At 33.0% G+C, this 26,405-nt stretch overlaps 2 protein-coding genes across 2 annotated transcripts in view; both read left to right on the top strand.

Annotated features, from left to right (window-relative positions):
* LOC127870017 (uncharacterized) overlaps nucleotides 1-14,327 on the top strand; it is a 67,319-nt gene extending 52,992 nt beyond the window's left edge. The window contains exons 12-13 of the mRNA XM_052412680.1: nucleotides 10,647-10,714; nucleotides 14,228-14,327. Coding sequence (XP_052268640.1) covers nucleotides 10,647-10,714; nucleotides 14,228-14,327 — 168 coding nt within the window. The remainder of the gene's footprint in view (nucleotides 1-10,646; nucleotides 10,715-14,227) is intronic.
* A 2,780-nt stretch (nucleotides 14,328-17,107) lies between these two features.
* LOC127868669 (uncharacterized) lies at nucleotides 17,108-26,405 on the top strand. The gene is made up of 4 exons (XM_052410608.1): nucleotides 17,108-17,480; nucleotides 20,859-20,906; nucleotides 24,363-24,632; nucleotides 25,086-26,405. The coding sequence occupies exons 1-4, from the start codon at nucleotides 17,243-17,245 to the stop codon at nucleotides 25,448-25,450; spliced, it is 921 nt and encodes a 306-aa protein (XP_052266568.1). The 5' UTR covers nucleotides 17,108-17,242; the 3' UTR covers nucleotides 25,451-26,405.

The raw sequence follows: 26,405 nt of genomic DNA, 5'->3' as shown, positions 1-26,405 counted from the left end.
TTGTTATGAAAACTGATGTTCTTTTTGAACATCACAACTCTGTAATTTCAGGTCATTTGGGTGTTAAGAAGACCTTAGAGAAAATTCGGCAACGGTATTTTTGGTATGCAATGAAGACTGATGTCCTTTTGCATGTTAAGAGGTGTGACACATGTGCTGCGAACAAAAAGCCAATGAAGACACCTCGAGCGCCTATGGGTTCAATTACAACAGGTGCACCATTTGATGTGCTTGCAACAGACTATCTTGGTCCACTGCCGCTCACAGACCGGGGTAACAGATATATTCTGGTGCTAACTGATCTTTTTAGTAAATATGTTGAAGTAATAGCTGTACCTGATCAGAGCGCAGAGACGTGCGCATCTTGCATTCTCAATGAATACATTTCAAGGTGGGGTTGTCCGCTAAACATCCTTAGCGATCAAGGTCGAAACTACGAGAGTAAGGTCTTCAAGGAGTTGTGTAGAATGCTGGAGATTAGAAAGATAAGGACCAGTCCACGAAACCCACAGTGCTAACGGTCAAACAGAGCGTTTTAACAAGACCTTGGTGCGTATGATAAAGGCATACCTTTGTGGAGAACAAGACCAATGGGATAAGAATCTAGGATGCCTCGCAGGAGCTTATAGAGCCACACCTAGTGAGTCCACCACATTGACCCCAAACCTTCTTACCATTGGCAGAGAAGTCCGTTTACCATCAGAGTTGGTGTTCGGTAGCACAACAACATGCGACAACAATACTATTACATCGTATGGAGATTATGTCGACTGGCTGCGGTCAAGATTTCAAAAGGCACATCAGGTAGCAAGGGATCGCCTTGGGACTTCTGCCAAGCGCAACAAAGCAATTTATGATGCAAGAGTGTCAATAAACATTTACAACACTGGTGATGTTGTTTGGTATCTCAATGAAGCAAGAAAGCCTGGAATAGCACCGAAGTTAGAACGAACATACGATGGTCCTTTTCTGGTGAGCAAGAAAATTTCAGAAGTGAATTTCAAGTTACAACTAGACAAGCAAGGAAATGAAAAAATTGTTCATCATAATAAACTCAAGCCATACGAAGGAGATCAAGTGCCAAAATGGATTCTGAAAGAACAACGGATGTTAAAATTTTAAACCATGATGTTTCATATTGTGTTTTAATATATTTTGTGTGCAGTTATAAAATTTGTTTTAGTGATGTACATGAGTGTAAACCAAGATTGTATGAACTTCATTGCATTAGATGATGCAGAGAAAAAGATTATATTGTTTATTTATTTGTGTCTTAAAAATGTGTATTTTAAAACTGTAAAAGTATTTGTACTTCAAAAATCACAATGGATACATAGTTATGGAAAAAAATCAGCTCTTGCGATTGTTGTTATAAGTAATGTCAACAAAAGAAAACAGTATTTGTGATGGAATAGTGCTAATGTGATTCTGTTATAGAAGAGATGTATAGTTAACTTGTGGCATGATTAAGTAGTGAAGTTAAAATGTCAGAGAGTTGTTTAATGTCTTAAGAACGGGTATTCACAGTATTGAATAGGAAAAGATTGACCTTAAGTATGGTCGGGAATGAATCACCATGTGTGATGGGCAATGAGCCGGGAATCGATTGATAAAATGCAATGATTAAGAATAAGAACGGGTTTTGAGTCTGACAAAATAATCGTTATCAAGTTAACAGTGTAACAGAAAGCACAGCAGTGAATTTGAGCGTTGTTGATATTTTGCATTTTAATTTTCATGCAGTGAAATGATTCAGTGTAATTTTGTGTTAAAGCATTGAAGTGTGAAAAGTGTTTAGTTAATGTATGTTTTTAACTTTTCATTTTGAGGGGAAGCATACAGATTTATACATCGTTAAAAATACAATGTGGACAAAGATCCATTTTGTCTGTGATGTAATTGGACAAGAAATCAAAATTATGGATGAAAAAAAACAACATGTTTGTTATTTATTTCAGTCGCAATCTCACTATCATCCTTCATGTCTGTATCATCCTTCAACGGTCAACGGCGTCGCGCCTACCAATGTTTGAAATGTTACCACCGGATGGATAAGGTCTACATAGAGGCAAAGTACCGTGTCTACATCATTTCCTCAAGGAACACATGAGCCTGGATCAAGCCCCGTTCTACTGTCGCCTTTGCCTATTCAGACGCTTCAAACGAGAAGAACTTGACAAACATGTCAGCAGTTTCCGTAGACATCAACTCGTGCTCCAAGAAAAGAACATACCGGACAGCCCTGATTTCCTTGTCTCCAATCCGACTCCATACTCCATTACCGACCGAGATGTTGCTATCCTTTCTGCTGAAGACAGCCAGCGTCACTGGATCTCAATCTCCAAGAAACAAGACATCCTTTCTCAAGCAATGCAGTCCGCCCTACCAGACCTTAGTCCTATCAGTAACTTTCCCCTCTCCCCTTTTCTGCAGACTATGTCACCATCTCAACCTACCAGACCGACTCCCCTTCAAACTGAGCTACCCACTCAACTTCGTCAACAGCAGCCCATCACTTACATCAACCTGTCTGATTGCGTTGGCCCTCTTCAACAACTTATGAACGTCCTGGGAACATCAACCAACCCAACATTAGCCCCAAATCAAGCCACTTTGACAAACCCTCCACCTCCTAACGTCCAATCGTCTCCTGCAATACAACAGGAATCACTCAACCAAGAAGATCCTCTGAACTCTCTTCCAACTATTGATGAATGTCGCGCCCTCGCCCCGGAAGCCACATCTGACACCAGCAGCTCTTCGTCATCATCCTCTTCGTTGTCATCAGCCTCATCCACCTCTTCTGCTGAACGACACAAAGAACTTATGTCTGTACTGTCCCAAATAAACACCAACTTACAGAATCTTCACTCGGAAATACATAAACAGTATCAATTCAACTACAATTTTGCAAGAAGTATGACAGATCTTACTGACATTCTCCGGCATCAACATCAATCCACCCAATCTGCTGCTGACCGTCATCCCCCAACATCGCTTCGTGTTGAGTCCGCCCACAACAACCATCAACACCATCCAGACCACTCTACCTCCCAAACCTCCACCATCCGTCATCACCACCGCGACAGATCACCTTTGAGATCCAGGAATAATGAAGCAAGACACGAGAAGGAAAACCATCGAGAGCGACGATTTGTTCATCATAGAATGTATTAGAAAAGTTCTGTTTTGATTGAAACATTGTTACATAGTCATTTAACATGAGTAACAATCTTTTAAAATCTATGCTTTTTTAGGTCAGTCGTTAATTTAAGAAAAAGTGCCTTTAATTATCTAGTCATTTTGTTAAGAAGGTTTAATAATTATTTAAGTATAAATGTTTGCAAGTGAATACATGTTGACCAATTAACTTTGGTATTCAAGATGAAATTTGGTATTCAGGATTTTCTTGAGAGTAATTTTTTTGTTGTTGTTGTACGTAAAAATATTGCTGAACAAGTCAGTTAAAATATTTACATTGTGTTTACTTGTACAAATTGAAAGTCTAGTCATCACATTATTTATATTGACTTTCTCTGATCTCAAACAATTTATTATTGTACATAGGATTGAAATTTGTTGTGATTGTTTATACAGCATTTTGTTGTATGGTAGTTCTTGTGCTTTAAGCAGTGAAACATAACAATGTACAAAGTGTTGTACCTTTAAAAAATGCTCTAAATCACACTGTACAAAGTGTTTAAAAAAATTATATATTACAGTTTTACTGATATTATAACTGTTAGAGAGTTAAAGTACAAATTTTTAATTACTTAATTATTTAAAGGAGGACCTTTAAAATTGAAGGAGGGGTAATGTCATGCCCTAGATTGTTTATGAAAAGATGTGTTTATGTACATGTACATTGTTCATTTTTATCGTTTATGTTTTGCATCTAAATGACTATGTCACTGTTATTTAATGCTTTTATTGGATGCTGTGTGGAAGTTAGAGCTGATAACAGCCGATGCCTACCTTTTGCGCTTCTTTATTATTTGTAATATCCTTTTTAAAAGTCTCATTTTATTAGCGTCTGTTAATGTGGCAGCCATTTTTGCATAAACAGGAAGTTGATTTCCTGATGCTGACATAAGTGCCTTCTGGGTAGTTTACACTGACTACAGTATTTTGACAGTTTCGTCATACAATATCTTTTGTTAAATACTCATATTCCTTCTTAAAAATTGTTTAAAAAGGTAATAGTCATCTTTATTAATGATTTATTGATTTAATTGATATGTATTTGACTACTGCTTCATTGTAATATCGTCAGAAATATCATTTTAATATGAGTGACATTTACCGTGTCAAGAACGCTCAAATTTTATTGTGCGCTCTTGCGCGCTTTACTGCTCGTTGTTTGTGCGCTTTTTGTGCACAATTCATATGTGCGCTTTTACGTTATTATTGCACAACGTTATGTGTGCGCTTTTGGAGAGTATAAAAGGCACTGAAAATTCTCATTCGAGAACTCTGAACTTTGTTTTCCTAGGTGTGAGACCTATTTTATTTTTCTTATATAAGCATTTAAAATACAGTTTTCAATAAGACTTAGCTATTAAAATTAAGACTGAATTTTATAAATACTTAAAAATTGCATTTGTCATTTTTTTAGAACATTATAAAATAGAAAGTGCAAATACTTAACATGACACATGTACGTGTATATTGCTGTATTATAATGTAAATGTCTGAAAATTAATCTGTCTGTTAAGAAATATATATATTGAAAGTTGTTATTTATTTATTCGTTATGAATGAATAAAATTTAGAAAGGTTATAAATCTTGAGTTTGTATATTTTTTTGACAATTTTAAAACAACTTAATAGGCAAAATGTTATTCTTAGTTTACTGTTTATCAGAGTCCATTTTAGTTCCATATTAAACTTGAACAAAAGCTTCAAGTTTGGAAAAGTTAAAGAAATTGAAGTAAAATCACAGCTACCGCTCGGCTCGTGACAATATTATTGTAGAATGGGTGTGTGATACTAATATACAAAAGTTTTTAAACGTGCATTTCTATAATATAATTTCATTCAGACAATCACCAGATTCCAATATCTCCGCAACATAAAAAATATGATTGATAATAATTGTATATCATGATGACTAGTTCAAATGTTACGATTTCCAGCATAATTGCTATACCTTCTTCAAATCGTCCCAAAACTAAGCTTTTGGTGATGATTCTGGAAATTTATCTCTACAAGCATATAACGCGATGGTATACATGTGATGATATTTTAACATGCGATTAAAATATCAATGATTTCAATTCAAAAAGAAAAAGAGCTGGATCCAAGGTTAAGTGGCCTTCAGCGCTTTGATTGTTAACACATTAATGCTCTTGCTTAAACCACTGATCCAATCTCTTGCACGACGGTTACATTACATTCACCTCTGTGTTGGGCTCAATCTCCACGCAGAGTTATCGTTCCTTGCTCTCACATACAACTCTGCATAAGGCTCAGCACGCCATTTTGTCTACCAAATAGCTAAAACCGAACAAACGCATACAATGTATATTTGAGTGGATATTTAAGATCGCATGCATTTAATTAAGAAATATGACTTTTAAATGAACGATAAATCGTGCAAAAAACTTGTGAGTTTTAATGCAACTCTTTGGAACTATTTTTTTGCCCATTTACACAGATGTAATAATTCCACGCACTTTACGTTGAATGCGTTTGTTCGGTTTTATCTATTTTATAGACAAAATGGAGGGCTGAGCCTTTCGCAGAGTTGTATGTGAGAGCGCAGAGTTGTATGTGAGAGCAAGGAACGACAACTCTGCGTGGAGATTGCCACTGATCGATAAAGAGTTTTAAAAAAATTAAACCGACAACGATATCTTAAGCATAGAATTGTTATGGGTGAATAGTTATCGCCTCATGTTACTGCGTTTCGTAAATTGAGTAAATAATGTGTGGTGGAGGTACATTTTCAATAAAATGTCTACCAAAATAATAGTTGCGACTGTTGTGGCCGTTGCATATTTTCTTTGGAAACTTAGATCTAAAACAGATGAAGATGATACCGTGGCCAAAAGTAAGGGGAGAAAAAAACACTGTTGAAACACTAGGAACGTTATTCGTGATATGATTTAAATTATTTCGGTTTGACCTTGTTCATATTGTGTCTTTCGCATCAGATCATGGTAGTAGTATCAACGCTGCCCGATCTACTGTTTCGCAGCTGAGACATTGCGATCGGAGGGAAAGTCTAAATGCTATTACGGCTTGTTTAAATATTACTATTAGGACATGTTAATATAACCTTTGTAATGTTTTTCATGTCGGCACTTCATAGAGGTGACCACTCTGCACTTTTCAAAGCGCTTGTTAATACATGAATAAAAAAACACAAAATAAACCTTCTGGTTTTGGCTAAATGCCATTCTTTATTTTAAGACGAACACCGCATCGGCTGAAGAGGAATCGAAGTCTACAGGCCTGAGAAGGTCACAAAGTAACGGTATGTTATGAATCATAAATCATAAAAAATGCACTTGCTTTGTGTGATAAACCAGGCGAATTGACGTTTGTCGATAGTATAATACATGTTTTAACTGTGACCGTTGTACAAATCCTTCAAAAACATTATCAAACGTACTATAGGTCCATAACGTTTTTTTATGTCATATCATTCTCACACTGTCCGTCTCAGCGGCCGCATGTCATAGGTTTCCGCTCTCTAACTCAACTCAACTAGTTATCAGATCGACACAATACCTTCTGGAAATGTTTATAAACATAAAAAGACGGCAAAGTTTAATAAGCAGCCAAATCATGTGGTAGTTATGAACCTAGCATATCTAAAAAAAACTATGGCTCTTTGAAGATTTCCGTACTCTAAAACTGCCAATCTTCATCTGAATGATTTCTGATAATATTTAAAAAGCATGAAATGGAGACCAAATTAAACAAGACTATTGCCAAGCAATATATGTCCCCTACCGGCTCCACCATTGTCAGAAAAAAAAATGGGTTGCCATAGCAACCCGAATTTAAAACGTAGGAACAAAATGAAATGACGTGCATGATGTCCATATTGCCATCTATCTATGTTTCAAGTTTCATGAAAAAATATTAAGAACTTTTAAAGTTATCACAGGATCCAGAAAAGTGTGACAGACAGACAGACTCACAGACGCACAGAGCGCAAACCATAAGTCCCCTCCGGTGAAACCGGTAGGGGACAACCGGAGGGGACAATAACCAGCATAATTCAACCATTTTCTTCCCCATGAAATTCTCAAAATATTGCGTAAAAACGACTTCCGATCTCTTACTTATCCAGTTTTCACCGGATCGTCACCAAACGTTCATAAAATGTGGAGTTACTGCTATTGACTGGTCAACAAAACTTTCTGAAAATATCAACAGGTACTTTGAAGTCATGGCCCTCCAATTTAAAAAAAATATCCCTTGTTGATGAGTTATGGCCCTAAAGATATTCAATATACAGAGTTGTGTGATTTATGCTTTCAAAATCAAACAGTTGAATTATCCTGTATCAATAAAGTAACTGCTTTGATTGTGTAAATGAAACAAGTTATCTGTTCTGTTCTGCTCTGTTTCCTTATTTTCTGTCCCTAGTAGAACATGTTTAATGCTAACGTCTACAAGCGTCTATGTGGGTCCCTGTCTATTAATTTATAGAACTGCAAAATCAAAATAGAAAAATGAAGAAAACTAAACCGTATAAGAATATTGCGCTGGTAAACATATATACACTTTCAAATCTCTAAACGCAAATTTATTTTACCCATATCTTCTGTTATGTATTTTTCAAAACAATTGTGTTTGCTTGACTACAGCAATGAAACTTATTATTTGCTTTGATTGAAAAACGTGTGTATGTCATTCATTCGTATCCTTGTTCAGCATACGATGAGTTACTGTATCGTGTGTGTGTGATTGTCATATAAGTATATTTTTGTAATTCTGCTTATTTCTTATAACGTAAATTAGTTAACTATGTATAATGTAGTTTTTAATCTTCGTTATGTATAATAGAAAGCAGGAGAGAGCGTGAAGAATACCCACAATTAATAAAAAGGTCAACGAGTTACAGTGAACAGGTTAGTGCAGTTTTTAGTATTAAAGGTAAAACCAAGATGTGACAGTGTATTGCTTGCAAATATTTCCATATGTATACAAGTGAAATGTTGGTATATGTAAATCAATATATACCATTTCATAGGGAGGAAATGTGAATGATATTCATGGTCTTAGGTCCATTCCGATTCTTACATAAGGTATTTGTATTTGTTAAAACCACATTTTTCGCAACTTAAAGTTCTCATCATCGTATTATAACATAACCGTTTTCAGTTTAACAGTTAAATTCATTATGTAGTACTCACTCTGAGTATTTATAATTTATCGCATTGTGTTTAACATAAAAAATATGTATATTTAAACAAATGCATTTACATGTGTAATGTAAAAAAGGGTCAATACAAGATACACCACTTAAGTGAAAAAACACTCCATTTTCTTGGTCACTAGTTTTGTACGCAGAAAGAGTCGGTTACGACTTATTGTATATTTGGAGAGACGTATTCTTTGAAAGTAATTCGTGACATGAATGCAATGTCACAATGTCTTCCTACATAATGCGCAGGAAGATCCTTTGCTGATGTTGTGAAAGAACCGAACCAGGAAAATGGAAATCGGGTAATACGTCAAATGTGTGTGTATTAATATTGTACATCCCGATGCATTTTATTTTCTTTTAAAAATATATTTCCTTGTAAATATGAAATGCATTTAGATGTGTTATGACAGAATTATAAAGACTTAATACACAATAAAATGACAGGTTAGGCGTACTTTAAAAAAAATGTTCACTACATCTAAAACATATACTGCTTGTGTTAACTTCATTTTCTTTCGCAATTGTAATTCGTATAAAGTGGAATTATTGGAAAATCTATATGCTCATTTTTAAAGCAAATTGTAAGCCCGTCCACAGAAAATGCAGTGAAAGACAATACCATCAAACCGTGCAACTGTAAGTTCCTTAAATTGTGTGCATACATGCACATTATGTCTCAAGTAACACAATTTCATGAAAAAACATACCAAATTTTATTTAATAATTAAATCAATTTATTTAATTAAATAAAAGATTGCTTTTTAATACGGTTGGACTTATGTGTTTTGTCTGTGTATAGTTGTGCGGACATTGTCTTAATGAAATGACATATAAAAGATGAAAAGACAGATTTCTATTTTTGCAACTTGAGTGTCATAACGCTTATATATTTATAATTATAAATTGTACATAAATGATGTACTACAAAGCAAATGACACGTGAACATACGCTTAAAGGGATTAAGAAGATGTATTCAGCTATTTATTTTTAAATAGCGTGTGTAATTTACATTATGACAAAATTTAAGTTAAAATGTTTAATTGTTAAGAAAGCTGAGTATAACCTTTTACACAGACTAGCTTATAAACAACCAGTCCAATCGCAAATGGTCTTCGTGTCAATAGCCTTTGCTAGTTATTCCATATTATGTCGAAACATATACTATTGCATGCCGATGATTACAGAATGCTCTCCTGTTTACAAAAACTAAAGTTTTCATTCTTTTCTATTACGTTTATTTTGTTTAGACATTGGATTTGTCCTCTACGCGTGTACAGAAGTGGATACTTTAGCCCTACTATGAAAAACAAAGTCAATTTATAGCGTTATACAAGTTCAAAAGATATAATTAAAGTAAACAACTATAAAGTTCCATGCTAACATTTATGCCATACGAAATAATTTTACTAAAAATGGCACTGATTCAGATAGAAAATAAATTATTGAAAAAAATAAAATATTATTCCTATTTAGTATTGGTAAATTACGGTTTGCCAAGCGCTGTAGTTGCAGTAAGAAGTAAACAAGCCAGCCATTCGACGGTAAGATATAATGATAAATTAAAAAAAAACATACATATGTGTAAACATAATATAAAATAGCAACTATGACTTAAGTATATCAAGTTATACATAATGGTATTATATCGTTAGTTTTCAAAATTTTTAAGGTGTATATCACAAAGTCTAAGACAAAACTTGCAGCGAAAATACTTAATTCAAATGACATAGAGGTAATTATGTTATTAATATGTATAATATCATTAACTTGATATATACATAAGAATGCATTATATAAGGCAACTTTAAATAAATGCAGTAATTCAAACATTATTAAGTAAATTGTTAAAAGCATGTTAACATTCCAAAGAACAAACCATATGACCTTATATCGAAGATGATAAACGATACAAACACATTCCGACTGGAAGCGGAAGAGCATTGCAAGAAGATGAAAGAATACAAACGCATGGCAAAAACATCAGAGAAGACGTATGCAAACAAATTCATCAAGCTGGTTAAGTATATTGCTATTTATGAACTCGAAAACTGAGTTATGATACTTGTAATAATAATTTTAAATACGTGTACAACTTTCATCCTTGTTTTGTTCGTGCATATGGTAAAACAGGATTGACTCAAATGCCCAACGCAATAAATCAATCACATATCCATAATATTAAGGTGGAACAGTAAAATACTCTCACAAAATATTGCACTAATACATTGAATAAGAGTTTACGTTCATCTGCAACATAAGGCAAAAGTGGAAAAAAAACTGGCGGAAGAGGCCGATAGAAAAGCAGTAAAACTCATCCTAGAAAACGGGTATGTATCCCATTAAATGTAGGTGTAAACAATAATCTTACAATAAATTGTCTAATATCAACGAGCTGAAGGCACTTCCGCTGTTCACTACGGTATTACCGCACTTTCTTATAAACCCAACTTCTATCATTATAACAAAAGTGCGCTAGATTTTTTGGTCAATACCACTGTGCGTTGAAGTAGTATATAGTGAAACGAAATGTACTTTGTTTTGTCCAAGCACATTCTCATTACGCAAGATCCATTCTCTGTATCATAGACATGGCCATCATCAGCATCGTGATTGTCAAAATGCGACATTATTATCACAATCAAAGTTACAATTATTATTTATATCATCTAACTTGGCATAGTCATGCCATATCGTCCAAGACATCGTTATTACCGACATACTCAGCAGCATCGTTTTAATTACCAGACTTTAAATAATGCAATCATCGATCAATACAATGCCGCTTTTTTATGAACATTTGAACCACTCGTGTCTAAGTACTGAATTATTGCTTTGCAATATAGGAATAACATTATCATAATTAGGATAATAAATGCTTACGACGAAAACACGATATTGATATAATGACATTTAACTTCATTAGAACGACACACTCTTGAACAATCGGTTATTTACATATGGTGGTGATGTTTTTTATGATGATTATTTACACGCAGGTAGTGCGTGGTGGTTTTTTTGTTGATGTTGTAATTGATGATGCTAATGTTCTGTGGCCACTAGATAGATCTATTGCAGACTTACAGAACATGGATCGCAACACACCACATTTTTAAACGTGTAGTTATATTTTGGAATTAGTTTTGTTGTGTTGTTTTATTCAAATTAGCTAGAAAAGAAAATATGCTGTATGTTTTACAAAGTATTTTCGCGCGTTACGTTCGTTGATAAAAACATGCGATTTTCACTTGATTAAAATTCGGTTAACATTCGCGGAGGTCATTCCTGAGAGTAGTTTTACTTGACTTTTTTAGCCTTCTTAATGCCTACCAGTGTTGCCTAAATGACAATTTTCTTCGCTCATTATCGTTCATGATGACATGAACAAATTTGAGACTTAAAATGGTTGCACAAATTAATAATGAAAATAGCGATAAAATCATAAGATAGTGTTAAACTCTACTACGCTCTTAAGCCTTTAATAAATGGGCGATAGTTACAAAGTATAGTACTTTCTTCCGCGATTGCTACTCAAAGTTGATTATGCACGGAAAACAAAAAAGAAATGATCTTTTCATTAAAAATGTGTTAACTATCATTTATGCGTATAAAATGGCGCGATTGCATAATACTTTCACATATCTACCAAGCGACAATGACGTATCGATTCACAGTATGTTGCTTAAATCAATGTCATAACGCATCTAATGATTATGTTTTGGTTTAGTGTTTTGTAACCTTGCGGTATAAGACTTGTAAAAAGATCGCGTAAAATGTTATCGTTTACGTTTCGTTTATTGGCAAAACGGCAAACGCATTGCCTTGGGCCTTTTACAAAAAAATATAAAGATTATGGCCAAGACACACATACACATATCATATATATATGTACACACAGTCATACATACATAAGTGCATAAACCCACATATTATATGACTATTTTAAACATCAACATATATACATCAAATAGGTATATTCAGAGTCACACAGCAAGCAATGCACCACGTAAAATCGAAGCCTTATAACAATATTTAGCAACGCTTCTGATTTTTCGTTTAGATCTAGATGACATGAAATTAATAAACATATTCATAGACGGCCAAGAAGTATTTACTAGGTATTTTTTCCTAATGTTAGTAAAAGCTGTACAACATAGCAAGAAATGGTATTCGGATTCAATAGTGTTTAATGAACATAATCTACATACTCTATTATTGCGATCTACATTTCTGTATCTTCCCGTTTCGATTTCAAGATTATGAGAGCTCAGACGAAATCTTGTAAGTGATATTCTTGATTTTTCATGTGATACATAGTCTAAATAGTCCTCATATTCAAAAGTACTTTTTTTAAATTTACAGTAGTAAGATAACTTAGGCATATTTGAAATGGATTCTAACCATGTTTGTTGGAACTGGTCAAGGATTCGTTGTTTCACTGAGGCGAAATTAATGCTGATATTAGAATTTTCAAAAAGATCACCATTCCCCAGACAATCAAAGTAAGATTTGCATGCTTTAAACCAGCAAAAGGTATTAATATTTCTTTGATTTGCGAACACTCTATACATAATGGAGTCTGTCTTATTCATTATTTTTATATAAAATTTAAGAGCTCTTTCTTTACACAACACTGCTAATGGATATTTGCCGGTTTCACCTAATACAGCCATATTTGGTGTTGATTGTTTTACACCAAGAATTATTTTCAAAAATTTTAAATGTAAGGCATCAATTTCCTTAAAGTTATATATTCCCCATACTTCTGAGCAGTACAGCAGAATAGGTAGAATCATACAATCAAATAGATATAATTTGGTCTTAACATCCATTTTAACATTATTAAATTAGCACAAAAGACTATGATAAGCTTTCAGGGCTTGATCAGAGAGAGCTTTGACAGCATATCGCATATAACCTGTATAATACAATTTTACACCTAAGTAGCAAAAACTGTCAACAATTTCAATGATTTGTTCATTTATAGTCCACTGATAATTATGATGACTTTTTCGCGTTTCAAAGATACATACTTTAGTTTGTTAACATTCATTTTTAATCCACATGATGTGGAGTATTGCGATATACTATCAAGTTGTGCTTGAAGACTTATCGGATTAGTGGTAAAAACAGTGCGATGTCGTCAGCAAATAACAGAAGATACAATGATAACTGTTCAATATCTTTGTCTGATAGATTAACAATATCAATATAGTCAGTGTTATCTAAGATTACAATGTAAAATGTTGAGAAACTCCACTCACCGCAAAAGGAACTTCTCAGCTCTAGTGTGGGTTTGGTGTGAAATTACTGCATCTCATGAAGAAAATTGCAACAGATACACTAGTTGGCACTCGTCCCTAGATTTTTAATTTGGTGAATCGTAGTTCTAAAATGATGTATGTACAATAAATTATTCGCGACAATTTAAATAAAAAAAATATCAAATCAACATAGAATAAAAAATCGCGGCATGTTTACACCGTGTTTGTGACATAAGACCATCGTTAAATATGAGTGTCGTACAACATTGTCATTCCGCTAATTTGAAATGTAATACTTATTAAGCGTAATTTCGCTTGCAAACAAACAAACAAATCTCCCATGTATCAGTATGTAACGCTTTTTTTCTGCATACGCGTCTTAAAGTCACTGATTTATCTACATGTACACGTGTTTGCATTTAACCCATTGACAACGGTTCAATTAATAATAAATTATGTTTTGAAGCATGTTTAATAATTCTCAATCAATGTTCTTTGTTTTTTTATTAATCTTTTCGTGTGATTCGACAAATATGTTTGCGCTATGTCCTATATTTTTGTTATATGTTTTGTGCTTAGGAGTCCGAACGTTCCACACTGTATGACACTCGATCTTCACAGGATCTATATCAATGAGGCTCGTCCGCTGGTGGACAGATTCCTGCAGACAAACATGTAACGTAGGACTTTTAAAAATCCTTATACAACTTTCAAATGACCTAATTCAGTGAAGTCGATTAATGCAATACAAGGAGCATTTTTAATACGTATATTAGATAATAAAACTATTTTATAATAAATTTTAAATGATTTATATATACCTTTATATTGTTTATATTAATGTGTTCGTGTCAATGACGCTTTCCTCGATGAAATTTCCAACTTATTTAGACGCGAATTATTACAAAATCCGTACGATAGCAAGAGGACTAAAATTCAACCTTTGAAAGAGTAAATTTATGCTAAGACATCGATATAAAGACTACGTGTATATATTTAAACTCTAAGACAGTTGCTGGTGTGACTTTTCTTTTATTTTAAAAGCACACTATAACAATATCTGTAAATCAACGGCTTAATGTTATTCATGTGCAAGCCTACTGCGCTTACGTTTGTTTGATATAATTCAATATTTTGCAACTAATGTAATAATAGCATCACTGTCTTCGCAAGATGCTATCACATTAACTAGAGGCATACACCGTACATCAGTAAACTAGAAAGTGTAAGATTAAAAATGCATAAAGCTGCATGGCATTTTCTGCAAATGCATTTAGTATTATTTAATGCAATAAACTATCGACTTTAAAGCCTAAGTTACATTTATTATATATTAATTCATTCATGAAACAACCTGTAGAAAGCGAATAATAGTGACAACGTACGACAAATAGCCAATTTCTAACATGTTCTGTTTGCCAACAAACGATTATTTTTCTGTATTGGGAGTATTCAAGGAACTGCATATTATAAGTGTTCAAAATGTTATTAGATAGTATAAAAACAGAATAACACCCTTTTATTTTTTGAAGTGCGAGGTAAAGTGTTCATCTCAACGGGAAAAGGAAACCATAGCTAGTGGTCTCGTTCGACGTTAAGGGATGCGACAATGAGACATCTTACTGAGAAGCAACATCGGTAAGTCGTCTGTATATAGATCGATGTCTAGTTAAATAAATATTAATTTGACTGATAAATAACATGCGAATTTTTGTAAATCATTATCTTATATACTGAAAATATGTTTTCTATCTCAGATTTACAGAAGACTCCAAGAACAAATGTGAATTTACTGTGTATTGTGTTGAAAGGAAAGGTTAACCAACGTCTGACACGTCTGACTCCCTAATTGTGCGGTAACTTGAGACAGAAATGACATATCTACCAACATACTAGCTGTGTTGTTTTTTGTTTTTAAGACGATCTTGTCAACGATGTACCATTGTGCACAATTTTACTTTTTCTGCGAATGATTTGTGTAACCCTTCCAGAGTTGTTTTATAAAATGTTTGAAAACCCTTTTATAGGAAGTCGACAATTAGTCTGTCAACACACTGATTTGTTTTTCTTTTCTAATTTCACAATTACTTCTTGAGATGTATTGCAATACAATATCAAAGCTCCTTTTCTCTTCTGGGGCCGTATTCCAGTAGCTTCTTAAGTTAAAAAATAACTTAAGTTGAAATATGGCGCAATATTTTTTCTTATCTCCGCCATTTTTTCTTTAAACATAAGATTTCACTTAAGTTAAATTCTGGTAGCTTCATAAACTTAATAAATTTCTTTACTCTGTGTATTTTTTCTCATATATTTAAAATTAAGTTAACTTCCTTTAGCTCTTAAAGGAATTTCTTAAAGAGAAATATTAACGTCTCATATTTTGTTTTTGACATTTCAAATTTAACTTAAGAAATTTATTTAAGAAATTTCTTAACTTAAGTGAAAACTTAAGAAGCTACTGGAATACGGCCCCTGGATGAATTATCATTTTAAGCAGATAAGAAAACGTAACTCTGTATAGTATAATTACAGTACAAGAAGTAGGAGAGAGTTATCTCTATAAAAATGATAATGCAGGGCTGTAAACAGTCTAGTCGACAATCTGAGGAATTAAATTATAAATGACCCGGAAATATTTCCACATTATAACAGGAGTAATGCGTAAGGTGCATCAATCAACAGATTTGATCAATATATAAAACGCGCGGTATATTTTTGTAATATATCAAACAGAATGACTCCTTGAACAGGTTTCGAAACTAAATATTTTTAACACAAAATGTAAATCGTGGATTCCGATTTGTACATCAGATCGCAAGGCCAAATGATCGTCCGATAATGCAATATTTCTATAACGTAGTTCATATCTAAAATCTGGAAAATGCACCATTAAATAGTTTTAACCTGTATGTATTCGAAATGATATTAATAATTATCATATGAACAGAAGGTTATAAATACAAAAAAAAATATCCGTTAAAAATAAATTGCATTGAACAAACAAAATAAAACTTAACAAAAATTTGATTCTAAAACGTGAAACTAAAATGAGGAATATTCAAAGGTTCGTTACGTCACAAACAAAGAGCTGAAATCAAGCATTCAGATTAGTAATGTATTAATTCATTACAAATTTTTCGAAAAGTTGTTGCATGTGTAACAATAAAATGAAAAATAAAGAAATAATTCATATAAAGTATTATGAAAAACTACTGATAGCTCGAACTTGTATGCAACGCAACTGTGAATGGTGACCTAAGGTATGCGTTATAAACAATGACGAATATTTACACTTATCAAAAGTAAAGTCACACTATTGATAATACAAATTGCCGTAGATGCAAGTTTTTCAACGTTAAATCTGTGTAATAAATGCGTCGTCGTGAATCCGCCATGGCTATTTTACAATCCAAGTGAATATGACTAAGTTTCTGGGATTCCACAATTAGCTATCCCACATTCCATAATGTATTTTACACCAGAATAAGTCTCGTTATGTATATCTTAGCATTAAAATATTAGAAATATATGGCGGATGGATTACATCGGTATAATGAAATAACATGATTAAAGTTAATAATAAAACATCTAAAAATGATGTTCTGTGTATGGTTTTTAACGTTGCTACCGACGGTGTTTGGGTTTCCCCCAAAATCCACCTGTGTGCGGGAAGTTCCGGAGTTTCAGTATCCGTGTTACGTGGATGTGTGCACGTTTCCGAGCCAGTATTGCAACCAAGGGGAGCGTCGCTGCAGCCAATGCACAAGATACGTGTGCCAACAGGACAGGCTGCCACTTGCCTGTAAATACACGTGCTTGAAATATGACTTGGGTAAGGACCACAATAATGATATAGTAAAGTTAGGAGCATGTACTATATATATGTGATACCATTATTTGGATAATGAAAATTCGAACTTTATAAATCACTGTAGTGTCTGTTATTTAATGCGATTAGTAGGCATCTTCAAATGAAAGTCATAAACAACATGTATATTGACAGTAATTACACTTAATTTAATTTAATTGTGCATTGAAAACACATCAAAATTTTGAATAGCCTGCATGCAAATATTATCCATATAAGAAATGACGTGCCTCTATCATGTTTATACTTTGTTTTCTCTATTAACATCTATACATTTGGTGGTAATCAAACCGCTTTGAGTAACGTACCTTTAATGAAGTTACAAATGTACGGTTCAAAAATCGCTGAGGACATTGAACTTTTCATGTATATTGGCTTCTGAAGATTGGGATCCCTATAACTCGTATAAATAGCAATGACAAACAACCCGAACGACCATGAATTAAATTCCAAAATTTAATTGTTGAGAGTATCGTCTTATGTGGGAAAAAAAACCTGCATTTAATTGCAGCGAAAAGGCTCATTATATATATATTTCCCTTTTTGTATGAAATCTGTAGATTATATGCACATATAATTTCAAGCATATTGACTTGATTCCGTCATATTTAAGTTGAAACTACGAAGTTTTCAACTCAACCGTAAATCTACAATCAGATTATGACATCTCCCGATTTATAACCAGTCTTGAAAATTCTGTCCATCTCGGCGGCCATCTAACCTACCAAGAGCAGTTAAAATATATTTTGCAGACTTTTTTTTGGGGGGGGGGGGGCAAAATTTACATCACTCTTACCATATGCCCGAGAGTAAATCGATCTACATCTAGCTTCAAGATAAAAATTTAGTTAAAATGTACAATTATAATTATTGAAATCAATAAACCATTAGTATGGTCAAAGATTTTACTTGAGCGTGTTTTACTTAAAAAAACAACATCTGGATGAATGTGTGTTTATCACAAAAAATAACTTGTTTGTTGTTGTTTTTAAGGCAATGCCATATATTCAAAAGAAATGTATGCATAATGTTTAAACAAGAGCAATTATGCTGTTGACTAAGAAAATGTTAAAAGATTTGGTTCAATAATGGATATTCATAATTCGAAATCGGTAACATAATAAATCTTTTTGTTTTATATTCAACATACATCTCAGTTACAGTATGATTGTACATATTTACAAATTTAAAATATATCGCCAGCTACATATATATTTTAGTATTATATGCATTCACTATTAACGCACAAACAAGTTATTTAGGTTTATACTAGCATGTCTATCCGTAGGATCGACCCACTTAATGAATACATACGAATTTTGGATGAGAAACAAATACAAAAACACGCATAAGTTATATGTCAATCTATAGTAACCAGTGTATTCTTTGACATAACAACGAAAACTGCATTTAAATCGGCAATGCATTGACAAAATACTGGCTAGACTTAGAAGTAATCTGTTTCATGTACAATTGTCTTATAGTATCGGCCTTCTGTTTGGTTGCTAAGATTTGTTACTAGGCGAATGTGCTTGTTCTAAAAAAAGTAACTAAATGAAAAAACGACACTCTTGCTTATGTTGTTCTTAAAATATTGTTTACAGTTTATTCAAAAATAAGCGGCATATACAACATTTGCTTATACTACTATTAATCCATATACAACTAACATAATTGTGTGTTACGTAATTTATAACAAATAGCATCACCCTGGAATTAACATGACTTACTTTCCAACGAACGCCGGAAATCATGAGAATGATCGTCGTAATGGATAACCATCAAATAAATTACAACGTCTAAAAATTGGAAAAAAAAAATTATCTTTTCAGCACTTCTTGAAGGTTTTTCGTTAAAGGCACGATACTATGAGGAGGACCGATACTATGAGAGTTAGGGATAACAATAATAATAACGCTATTTGATTTAATATCGATATATTTATCCTTCATATCGTTACCAGAAAATAAATCTTTGAGACGATGCTATAAACATTTAGCAAAAAATTAGTAAGGGGAGGAGATAAGTGAAAATAATTAAGGAGAGGGAAAAAATATATTTTTTAACTTCAAAAGACACTCTATGTTTATTACTTTAGAGAAAAAATCACAGACTGTGTGTGAGCGTTAACTACACACTTGTTTCTGGTAGTTATATTTTGACTTAAAAGGAGAAACGGGCAGGGAGAGATGAATAAACAAACTAAAATAGAAGTATCATAAGAAAAAAAAGGATATAGGCAACATTTGTTAAGGAGTTATTGCTAAATTGTTCTATTTTTATTGTGTTGATCAAGTTTATCTTTTGCAAAAGCATTTTGGTTTTCTAATATAATTTTCGTTCTTAGAGCATTTCTTTAAACCCGTAGTTTGGCTTTTCCGTTCATGAGTTAGCACTGAATATGTAAGACTTTATCAACATAATCATATAGGTAATTATTTGATTATTAGTGCCTCCTTTTGAAGTCGCAAATTAAATATACTTTACATTTAGATCAATGTGTAACTGTTTGCTGTTTTAAAACAATTTTAGCTCCCGCCATATGGATTGTACAAAATCACATTCATATAAAACGTGTATAATTGTTTCCTTAAAACTTGCGCAAAAAGTGCAGAGACTTGAAGCTATTAAGTAAAATTTATAAAAAATATGTATTAGTGGGTAATACGCACTGAAGAACATTTTACTGGAAATTGCGTACATTATTATCTATATTGACTTTAAATGGTGTCTAATAAGAATAATAATGTTCATATGAGGACATTAATTTTTCTCATTTACTGTCTTGTTTGGTTTTTGTTGTAGATTATACAAGTATTACACACTTTTAGCTTTTTGAACATTTTTAAGACATGTATTATTATTAAATTTGCAGAATACCATATCAGATAGTTGTGGTTTGGAAGCTATCGGGATACTTTGGATTAGTGTGTAATAATTAAGAATTTTTTTTAATGGCAATTCATAATTTTAGAACAAGACGTTTTAATATTATAACAATTTGATTTACAGATGCCCAAACAATATACTTTAAGTGACTTAAAAGTTTAATGATTTAGAAAATCAAGTTTATACATTTGACACATATTTCAATGTAAATTAAATTAAAAATATTTTGAGTCTGCAATACAACGTTTATGATTAAATAAAATAACTGCATAGTGAAATAATGATATTTATAAGTGCGGTTTTGAATATCGTCGCTGTTCTTAAACATCAGTATCTATTGTTCGGCATACAATACTCTATTTTTTTAAGTTACACTTTTTCACGAACGTTTTTCACGGAATTTGTCACAGACAATAATTATGCCTTCTTATTGGATATTCAAAACATTTTCAGTGCCTTCTTCCATGCAGAACGCTGGAGTCACATCAGCTTCGACAAAAGGCAAGTTGTTTTTTTCACGATCAGTTTTTGTGGAACACAGACCTTGTAGCGATAATTAGACCATGAAGTTACAAAATGAAAGGCATACAGATTTGTGTCCCTCTATCTCGACATTGATATAAGTTTGACATTGGTTATGTCATACTATAATTAACCAATTAAAAATCTCTATGGTTTTATTAAAACAGTAATTATATAACATTGCATTATATGATTTTACAAGTTGCATGCTGTATTTAACCAATTTGAAATCTGTATGGTTGTATTAAAACAGTAATTATATAACATTACATTATATGATTTTACAAGTTGCATGCTTTAAACAATAAGGGTATGGGAGAAACAGTAAACCAACCCATAAAACAAGCAGTTCATCATTGTGCATGTCTTCTTACAAGAAAGGATTAACGTTTTCATCTGAATAGACGCACTTAAGTAGTCGCATTAATAATATACACCTGCTTGGTTGCATATGCTCAGTTATTTGATCGTTATTCTATATTAATAAACAGTAAACATATATGAAAGATGAGTAAGTACCGGTACATATTTTTGCATCCGCCCGATATTTGCATTTTCATTGTTAAAACTTCAAACTTATTTGCGACTTATTATATTCATTTAAAATACGTGTTGAATTTACCGTGTTTACGTCAAAATACCGTTCGTTCAAACATAAAAATAATAAAATGACATTTTTCTTTAAAATACAACGCAAAGATTCGTGTTGGTTATTGTATATGTTGTGGATGTATGATTGATGGTTTGATATCTTTAACAGATTTACCATGATTTTTTTTAAGCTCACCTGAGCACAACGTGCTCATGGTGAGCTTTTGTGATCGCTTTTTGTCCGTCGTGCGTCGTGCGTCGTGCGCCGTCAACATTTGCCTTGTGAACACTCTACAGGCCACTTTTTTGTCTGATCTTCATGAAATTTAGTCAGAACATTTGTTCTATTAATACCTCGACTGAGTTCGAACCTGGGTCATGCTGGGTCAAAAACTAGGTCACGAGGTCAAAAAAATGAAAAACCTTGTAAACACTGTAGAAGTCACATTTGATGCCCAATCTTCATGTAACTTTGTCATAATGTTTGTCTAAATGATATGTTGGTTGAGTTCAAAAATAGTTCCGGTCCGTTGAAAAACATGGCCGCCAGGGGGCGGGGCAGTATTCCTTATATGGCTATAGAAAAAACCTTGGGAACACTCTAGAAGTCACAATTTTTGCCCAATCATCATGAAACTTGTTCAAAACATTGGTTTCATTGATATCTCGGACGAGTTCGAAAATGGTCCAGATCGGTGAAAAAACATGGCCGCCAGGGGGCGGGGCACTTTTCTCGATATGTATATAGTGAAAAACATGTGAACACTCTAGAAGTCACAATTTTGGTCCAATCTTCATGAAATTTGGTCAGAACATGTATTTTCTGGATTTGACGGTTGAGTTCGAAAATGGTCCAGATCGGTGGAAAAACATTGTCGCCAGGGGGTGGGGCAGTTTTCTCTATATGTATATAGTGAAAGCATTTGAACAGTCTAGTTGTGATAAGCCATAATGTTAAAGAAAGATAACCTGTACATACTTTCTAATAGTTAACTAATAGTTAACTCCCTTGTATAAACCTGGGACTTTTTTCATAAAATGTGGTGTACATAAAGACAGTAGTTTGCATTCAATTTAATAAACCTATGTCATAAAATTACTGTACATGTACTAATTATCTGTAGAGCCTTATCTTTGATCTTTACTGATAAGCCAAGTTAACCTACTGTGTTTTGGTGTATTTAGCAGACTACTGTGCTATGAAACTGTTTCCATGGCAACCTTGTTATTTGGAATTTTCTAAATTAGAAAGACTCTTTTGATTGAAATAACTTTTGCAAATTCTTCTTATTTTGTACATTTGAGTCACTGGAGTTTTCCACTCTCCATAAATTGTGTTCTTTAGATTAAGTTAGACTAATTTAATAAACAAAATTTTTGAAGCAACTTCTAGACTAACAGTAGCTAATATTTATATCAGTTTTTTTTACAGATTGTGAACTTCTTTTTACATTCATTAAGGTATTTGCTGTATTTGTTCATTTTTAACGTTGCATAGATTCTTTAGACTAAAGTTAGTTATATTCATTAAAGCTGCTTTGGTTTTCACTTATAGATTAATTCTTTGAGTGTATTCAGGCGTATCTGACTGGACGCCTTAAGTTAATTGAATTACAACCAGTAAGTGTGTTAGAAATAAGCGTTCTTTAATTAGACTCGATAAATATTTCCGTATTACATAAGTGCCCACACAGTTACATAACTCGTAACCGTCCCGTGACCGGTTCACTTGCGTAAGCGAACGAAACCGCACTACCACAGTTGTTAATAGTAAAACATTGTGAATACTTTTAGTCACATTTTTAGTTCAATCTGAATGACACTTGCTGATCTTCACACATGGTGACAATCTTTATGAGCATAATATTTTTTACTCATGGTGAACTTTTGTGATCACCTGTTGTCAATTGTCTGTCTTTCGTTGTGCGTCATGAATATTTGCCTTGTTAACACTGTAGAGGCCACATTTATTGTTGGATCTTCATGAAACATTTTCAGAAGATTTGTCCCAATAATATCTTGAACGAGTTCAAAAATGGTTCCAGTCTGATGAAAAACATTTCCCCATGGGGCCATTTGTTGCTCATTCTTCATGAAACTTGGTTAGAACATTTGTTCTATTGATATCTTGGGCTGCAAAAAACAGGTCATTTCTTTTTATCTCAGGTGAGCGACTTTGGGTCTTTCAGGCCCTCTTGTTTATCGTTAACACATTTCAACTAATGGTTTCAATATAAATCCGATACTAACGACACTAATACATTACATTTTGTGTGTAGTATTCTATTCACGCGTCACTTTTGGCTGACTTTTTCATTCTCTGTGTGCATGTGTTGAGTTGATTTAGATTTTTAGACGCGCTTTTTTTATTTATTCTGGGGTAAGTGTGAGGTTCGGCTAGCCCTCAACCCGGGTAAAACCCTCAATGCTTTACATCGACCGTTTCAAGGCGCTGTTATTAGTTTTGATGATTTTCATGTTTTTTTATTAAAAAAGCATTTCTCTCCTGATGGAGTTTCATTCGTTTTATTCTCTGCTTTAATTTATTTATCAATAAGTCACTTGTGAAAATACCGTTACCACTACAACGTTTCTAACATTTGTTGATTAGGTGACCAGGTAGTAATTGACCCCTGTGATAAGATCTTTCATTGCCCATTCCATTTTAATTTGAAGTTGTATAAATTATTATGTTGCTTTTTTAGTTTTATTGTTTTCCCCCAATATTGCATAATATGGGTCATTTCTTTGAATCATTTCATATGATATTGAGTTTAGTACGAGTTTCTGTTGTTGTTGGTCTCCGTGCATGTGGAGTTTTTTTATTTTCAATTGATCTTGTAGAAATGGAAGGTACGCCTGTCCACTGGCTGATGATTTACAGCGCCATTGCCTTGACCGTGTTAGTTTCCATACTATTAGTTATTCTAATAGTGTACTGCCAGAAGAATAGAAACAGAATGTCATTCAAACCGCCAAGTAATGTGGACGTTGTTGAACGTGCAAATCGAACAATAAACTTTATTGAAGACCAGCAGCGAATGCGGTTACTTGGGCCTAGAAATAGGGATACCCCAGATATCGAAGAATTGGCTATTGGAGGTCATATATCAGGTATGCATAATTATTAGAATTTACACTTGGAGGGTTCCATTTTAGTTTTATATAAAGCCTTATTCGTACATAAGTAAAACCATAACGTAATTTGTATTTGTTTAACATGATAAATAACATCCATCACTGACTTGTAAACATGTGTGTCACTGATTTGACACTACGCAATCATGCATGCACGTGTATGATCTTTGACAACTTTCAAAAAAAAAAAATATATATATATATATATATACCGGTAGTTCAGTTATTTCGACCGTATCTACAGTTTATGCAACTTGGAAGTAGAAATTAGATAGTCAAAAAGTTATCATTATCAAGTTATGTTAAATAACTATTGCTCTATTGATAACTTTAAGATAATCTAAAACCATAACTATCTCAAAGCATTTTAATTTTACATAAAACTATGCATATCATCAAAATATTGTGTGTTGTTGTTGCCTATTTCAGAACATGCAACAAACATAACATTACCCAAAAGAAGGATACATTCTACGACCAACGGCTATCCAGTTACAGCTCCAAATGAAAGTGTTTCAAATGCGAGTAACGATCAAACAATCTTAAAGAAACGCGTTAACACTAGTACGTGTACAGCACAAACACTTGAAACAAATCTATTTAATTCTGCGGCTGTTGAACCGTCTGTGACTCATATGTTTGAAACGGAACCTGGCATTCATGGCACACATTCATTGCTTGGTACTAGTAGCAGACAAAGATTTACAAGTGAGGAAGATGACACCGGTATCGATGTTATGGAAGCTAGATTATTAGTAGAAGTTCACAAAGACGGTAACCGTGCAGAAGACTAAAGACTTCAGATGTTTGCATTTAAGAGCATCAGTTAAAAAAATATTTGTTAACGGAGTTTTAGAAATGTTGGTGACATTAAAAAATCGGTATTTGAAGTAAAATAATTTAATTTTTTATTTATTTATTTTTTTTTTGGGGGGGGGAGGTTGTACAGCCCTTTTCTGCATGTTCCGTTTTTTTTTTCATTTGTAAAAAGTACACATTGCACCTAATGTATGATATTTTCTTCATGATTTAAAACAGTATTGCCTTTCAAGTTTATGGTTAAAAATGTAGCATACAATATGAAAATTAACTGACTCTTCAAATGCCAGTGTGTCATATTCTAAATACCCTTCATCTATCGAAAATGACATATACTAAGACAAATTTCAAATAATTGTTGGATATATTTTTTTTAACTAATTATTTATGTAATTTTACCCTTTTACAAAGGTCAACAGTAATTTATTTTAGAGCTCATTTAAGTCACAATTTGCAATTTTACATGCTTGTAACTACGTATATTGTGTGTACATGTATTCTTGTTATTTGTATTAAATAAGGCTTTCTTAAATCCGATACATAACAAAGCGTTATTTTTTTACGGGAATTAAATTGACAACATCTATCAAATAAAGCGTTAAGTCGTTTCCAAAATGACGTTATTTAAGAGTTTTGTTCTACTGTGAAGTTCACAAACTTACGTTTAATACAATTGTTAATTGTTCATAAATTGAATGTGTTGTGCGTTCTAATATCTTGACATTGTTAAGAACATGAATAATTATCATTTCTTGTTGTTATGTGGATTGTAACACACTGGGCATATGTAATAACGCACCACGTCCTAAACAGTCTTGCAATTCTGATTAGTTATTTCGCATTGTGAGAGAAAAAATATCACCTTTACACCCAATAAGTTTTCATGATATATTTTGGAATATAACTTTAGGAATAAATGTTTATGAGAGA

The sequence above is a fragment of the Dreissena polymorpha genome, chromosome 2 (assembly GCF_020536995.1).
Source record: "Dreissena polymorpha isolate Duluth1 chromosome 2, UMN_Dpol_1.0, whole genome shotgun sequence".
Lineage (NCBI taxonomy): Eukaryota > Metazoa > Mollusca > Bivalvia > Myida > Dreissenidae > Dreissena > Dreissena polymorpha.
Note: the sequence above shows the minus strand (reverse complement) of the source record. Positions and strands in the feature narration are given on the sequence as shown.

Coding starts and splice junctions, on each gene's coding strand:
- LOC127868669 (XM_052410608.1), top strand. CDS start 17,243: ATGATGTTCTGTGTATGGTTTTTAACGTTGCTACCGACGGTGTTTGGG. Junction 17,481..20,858: donor GTGCTTGAAATATGACTTGG/GTAAGGACCACA, acceptor AAACATTTTCAG/TGCCTTCTTCCATGCAGAAC. Junction 20,907..24,362: donor CACATCAGCTTCGACAAAAG/GCAAGTTGTTTT, acceptor TTGATCTTGTAG/AAATGGAAGGTACGCCTGTC.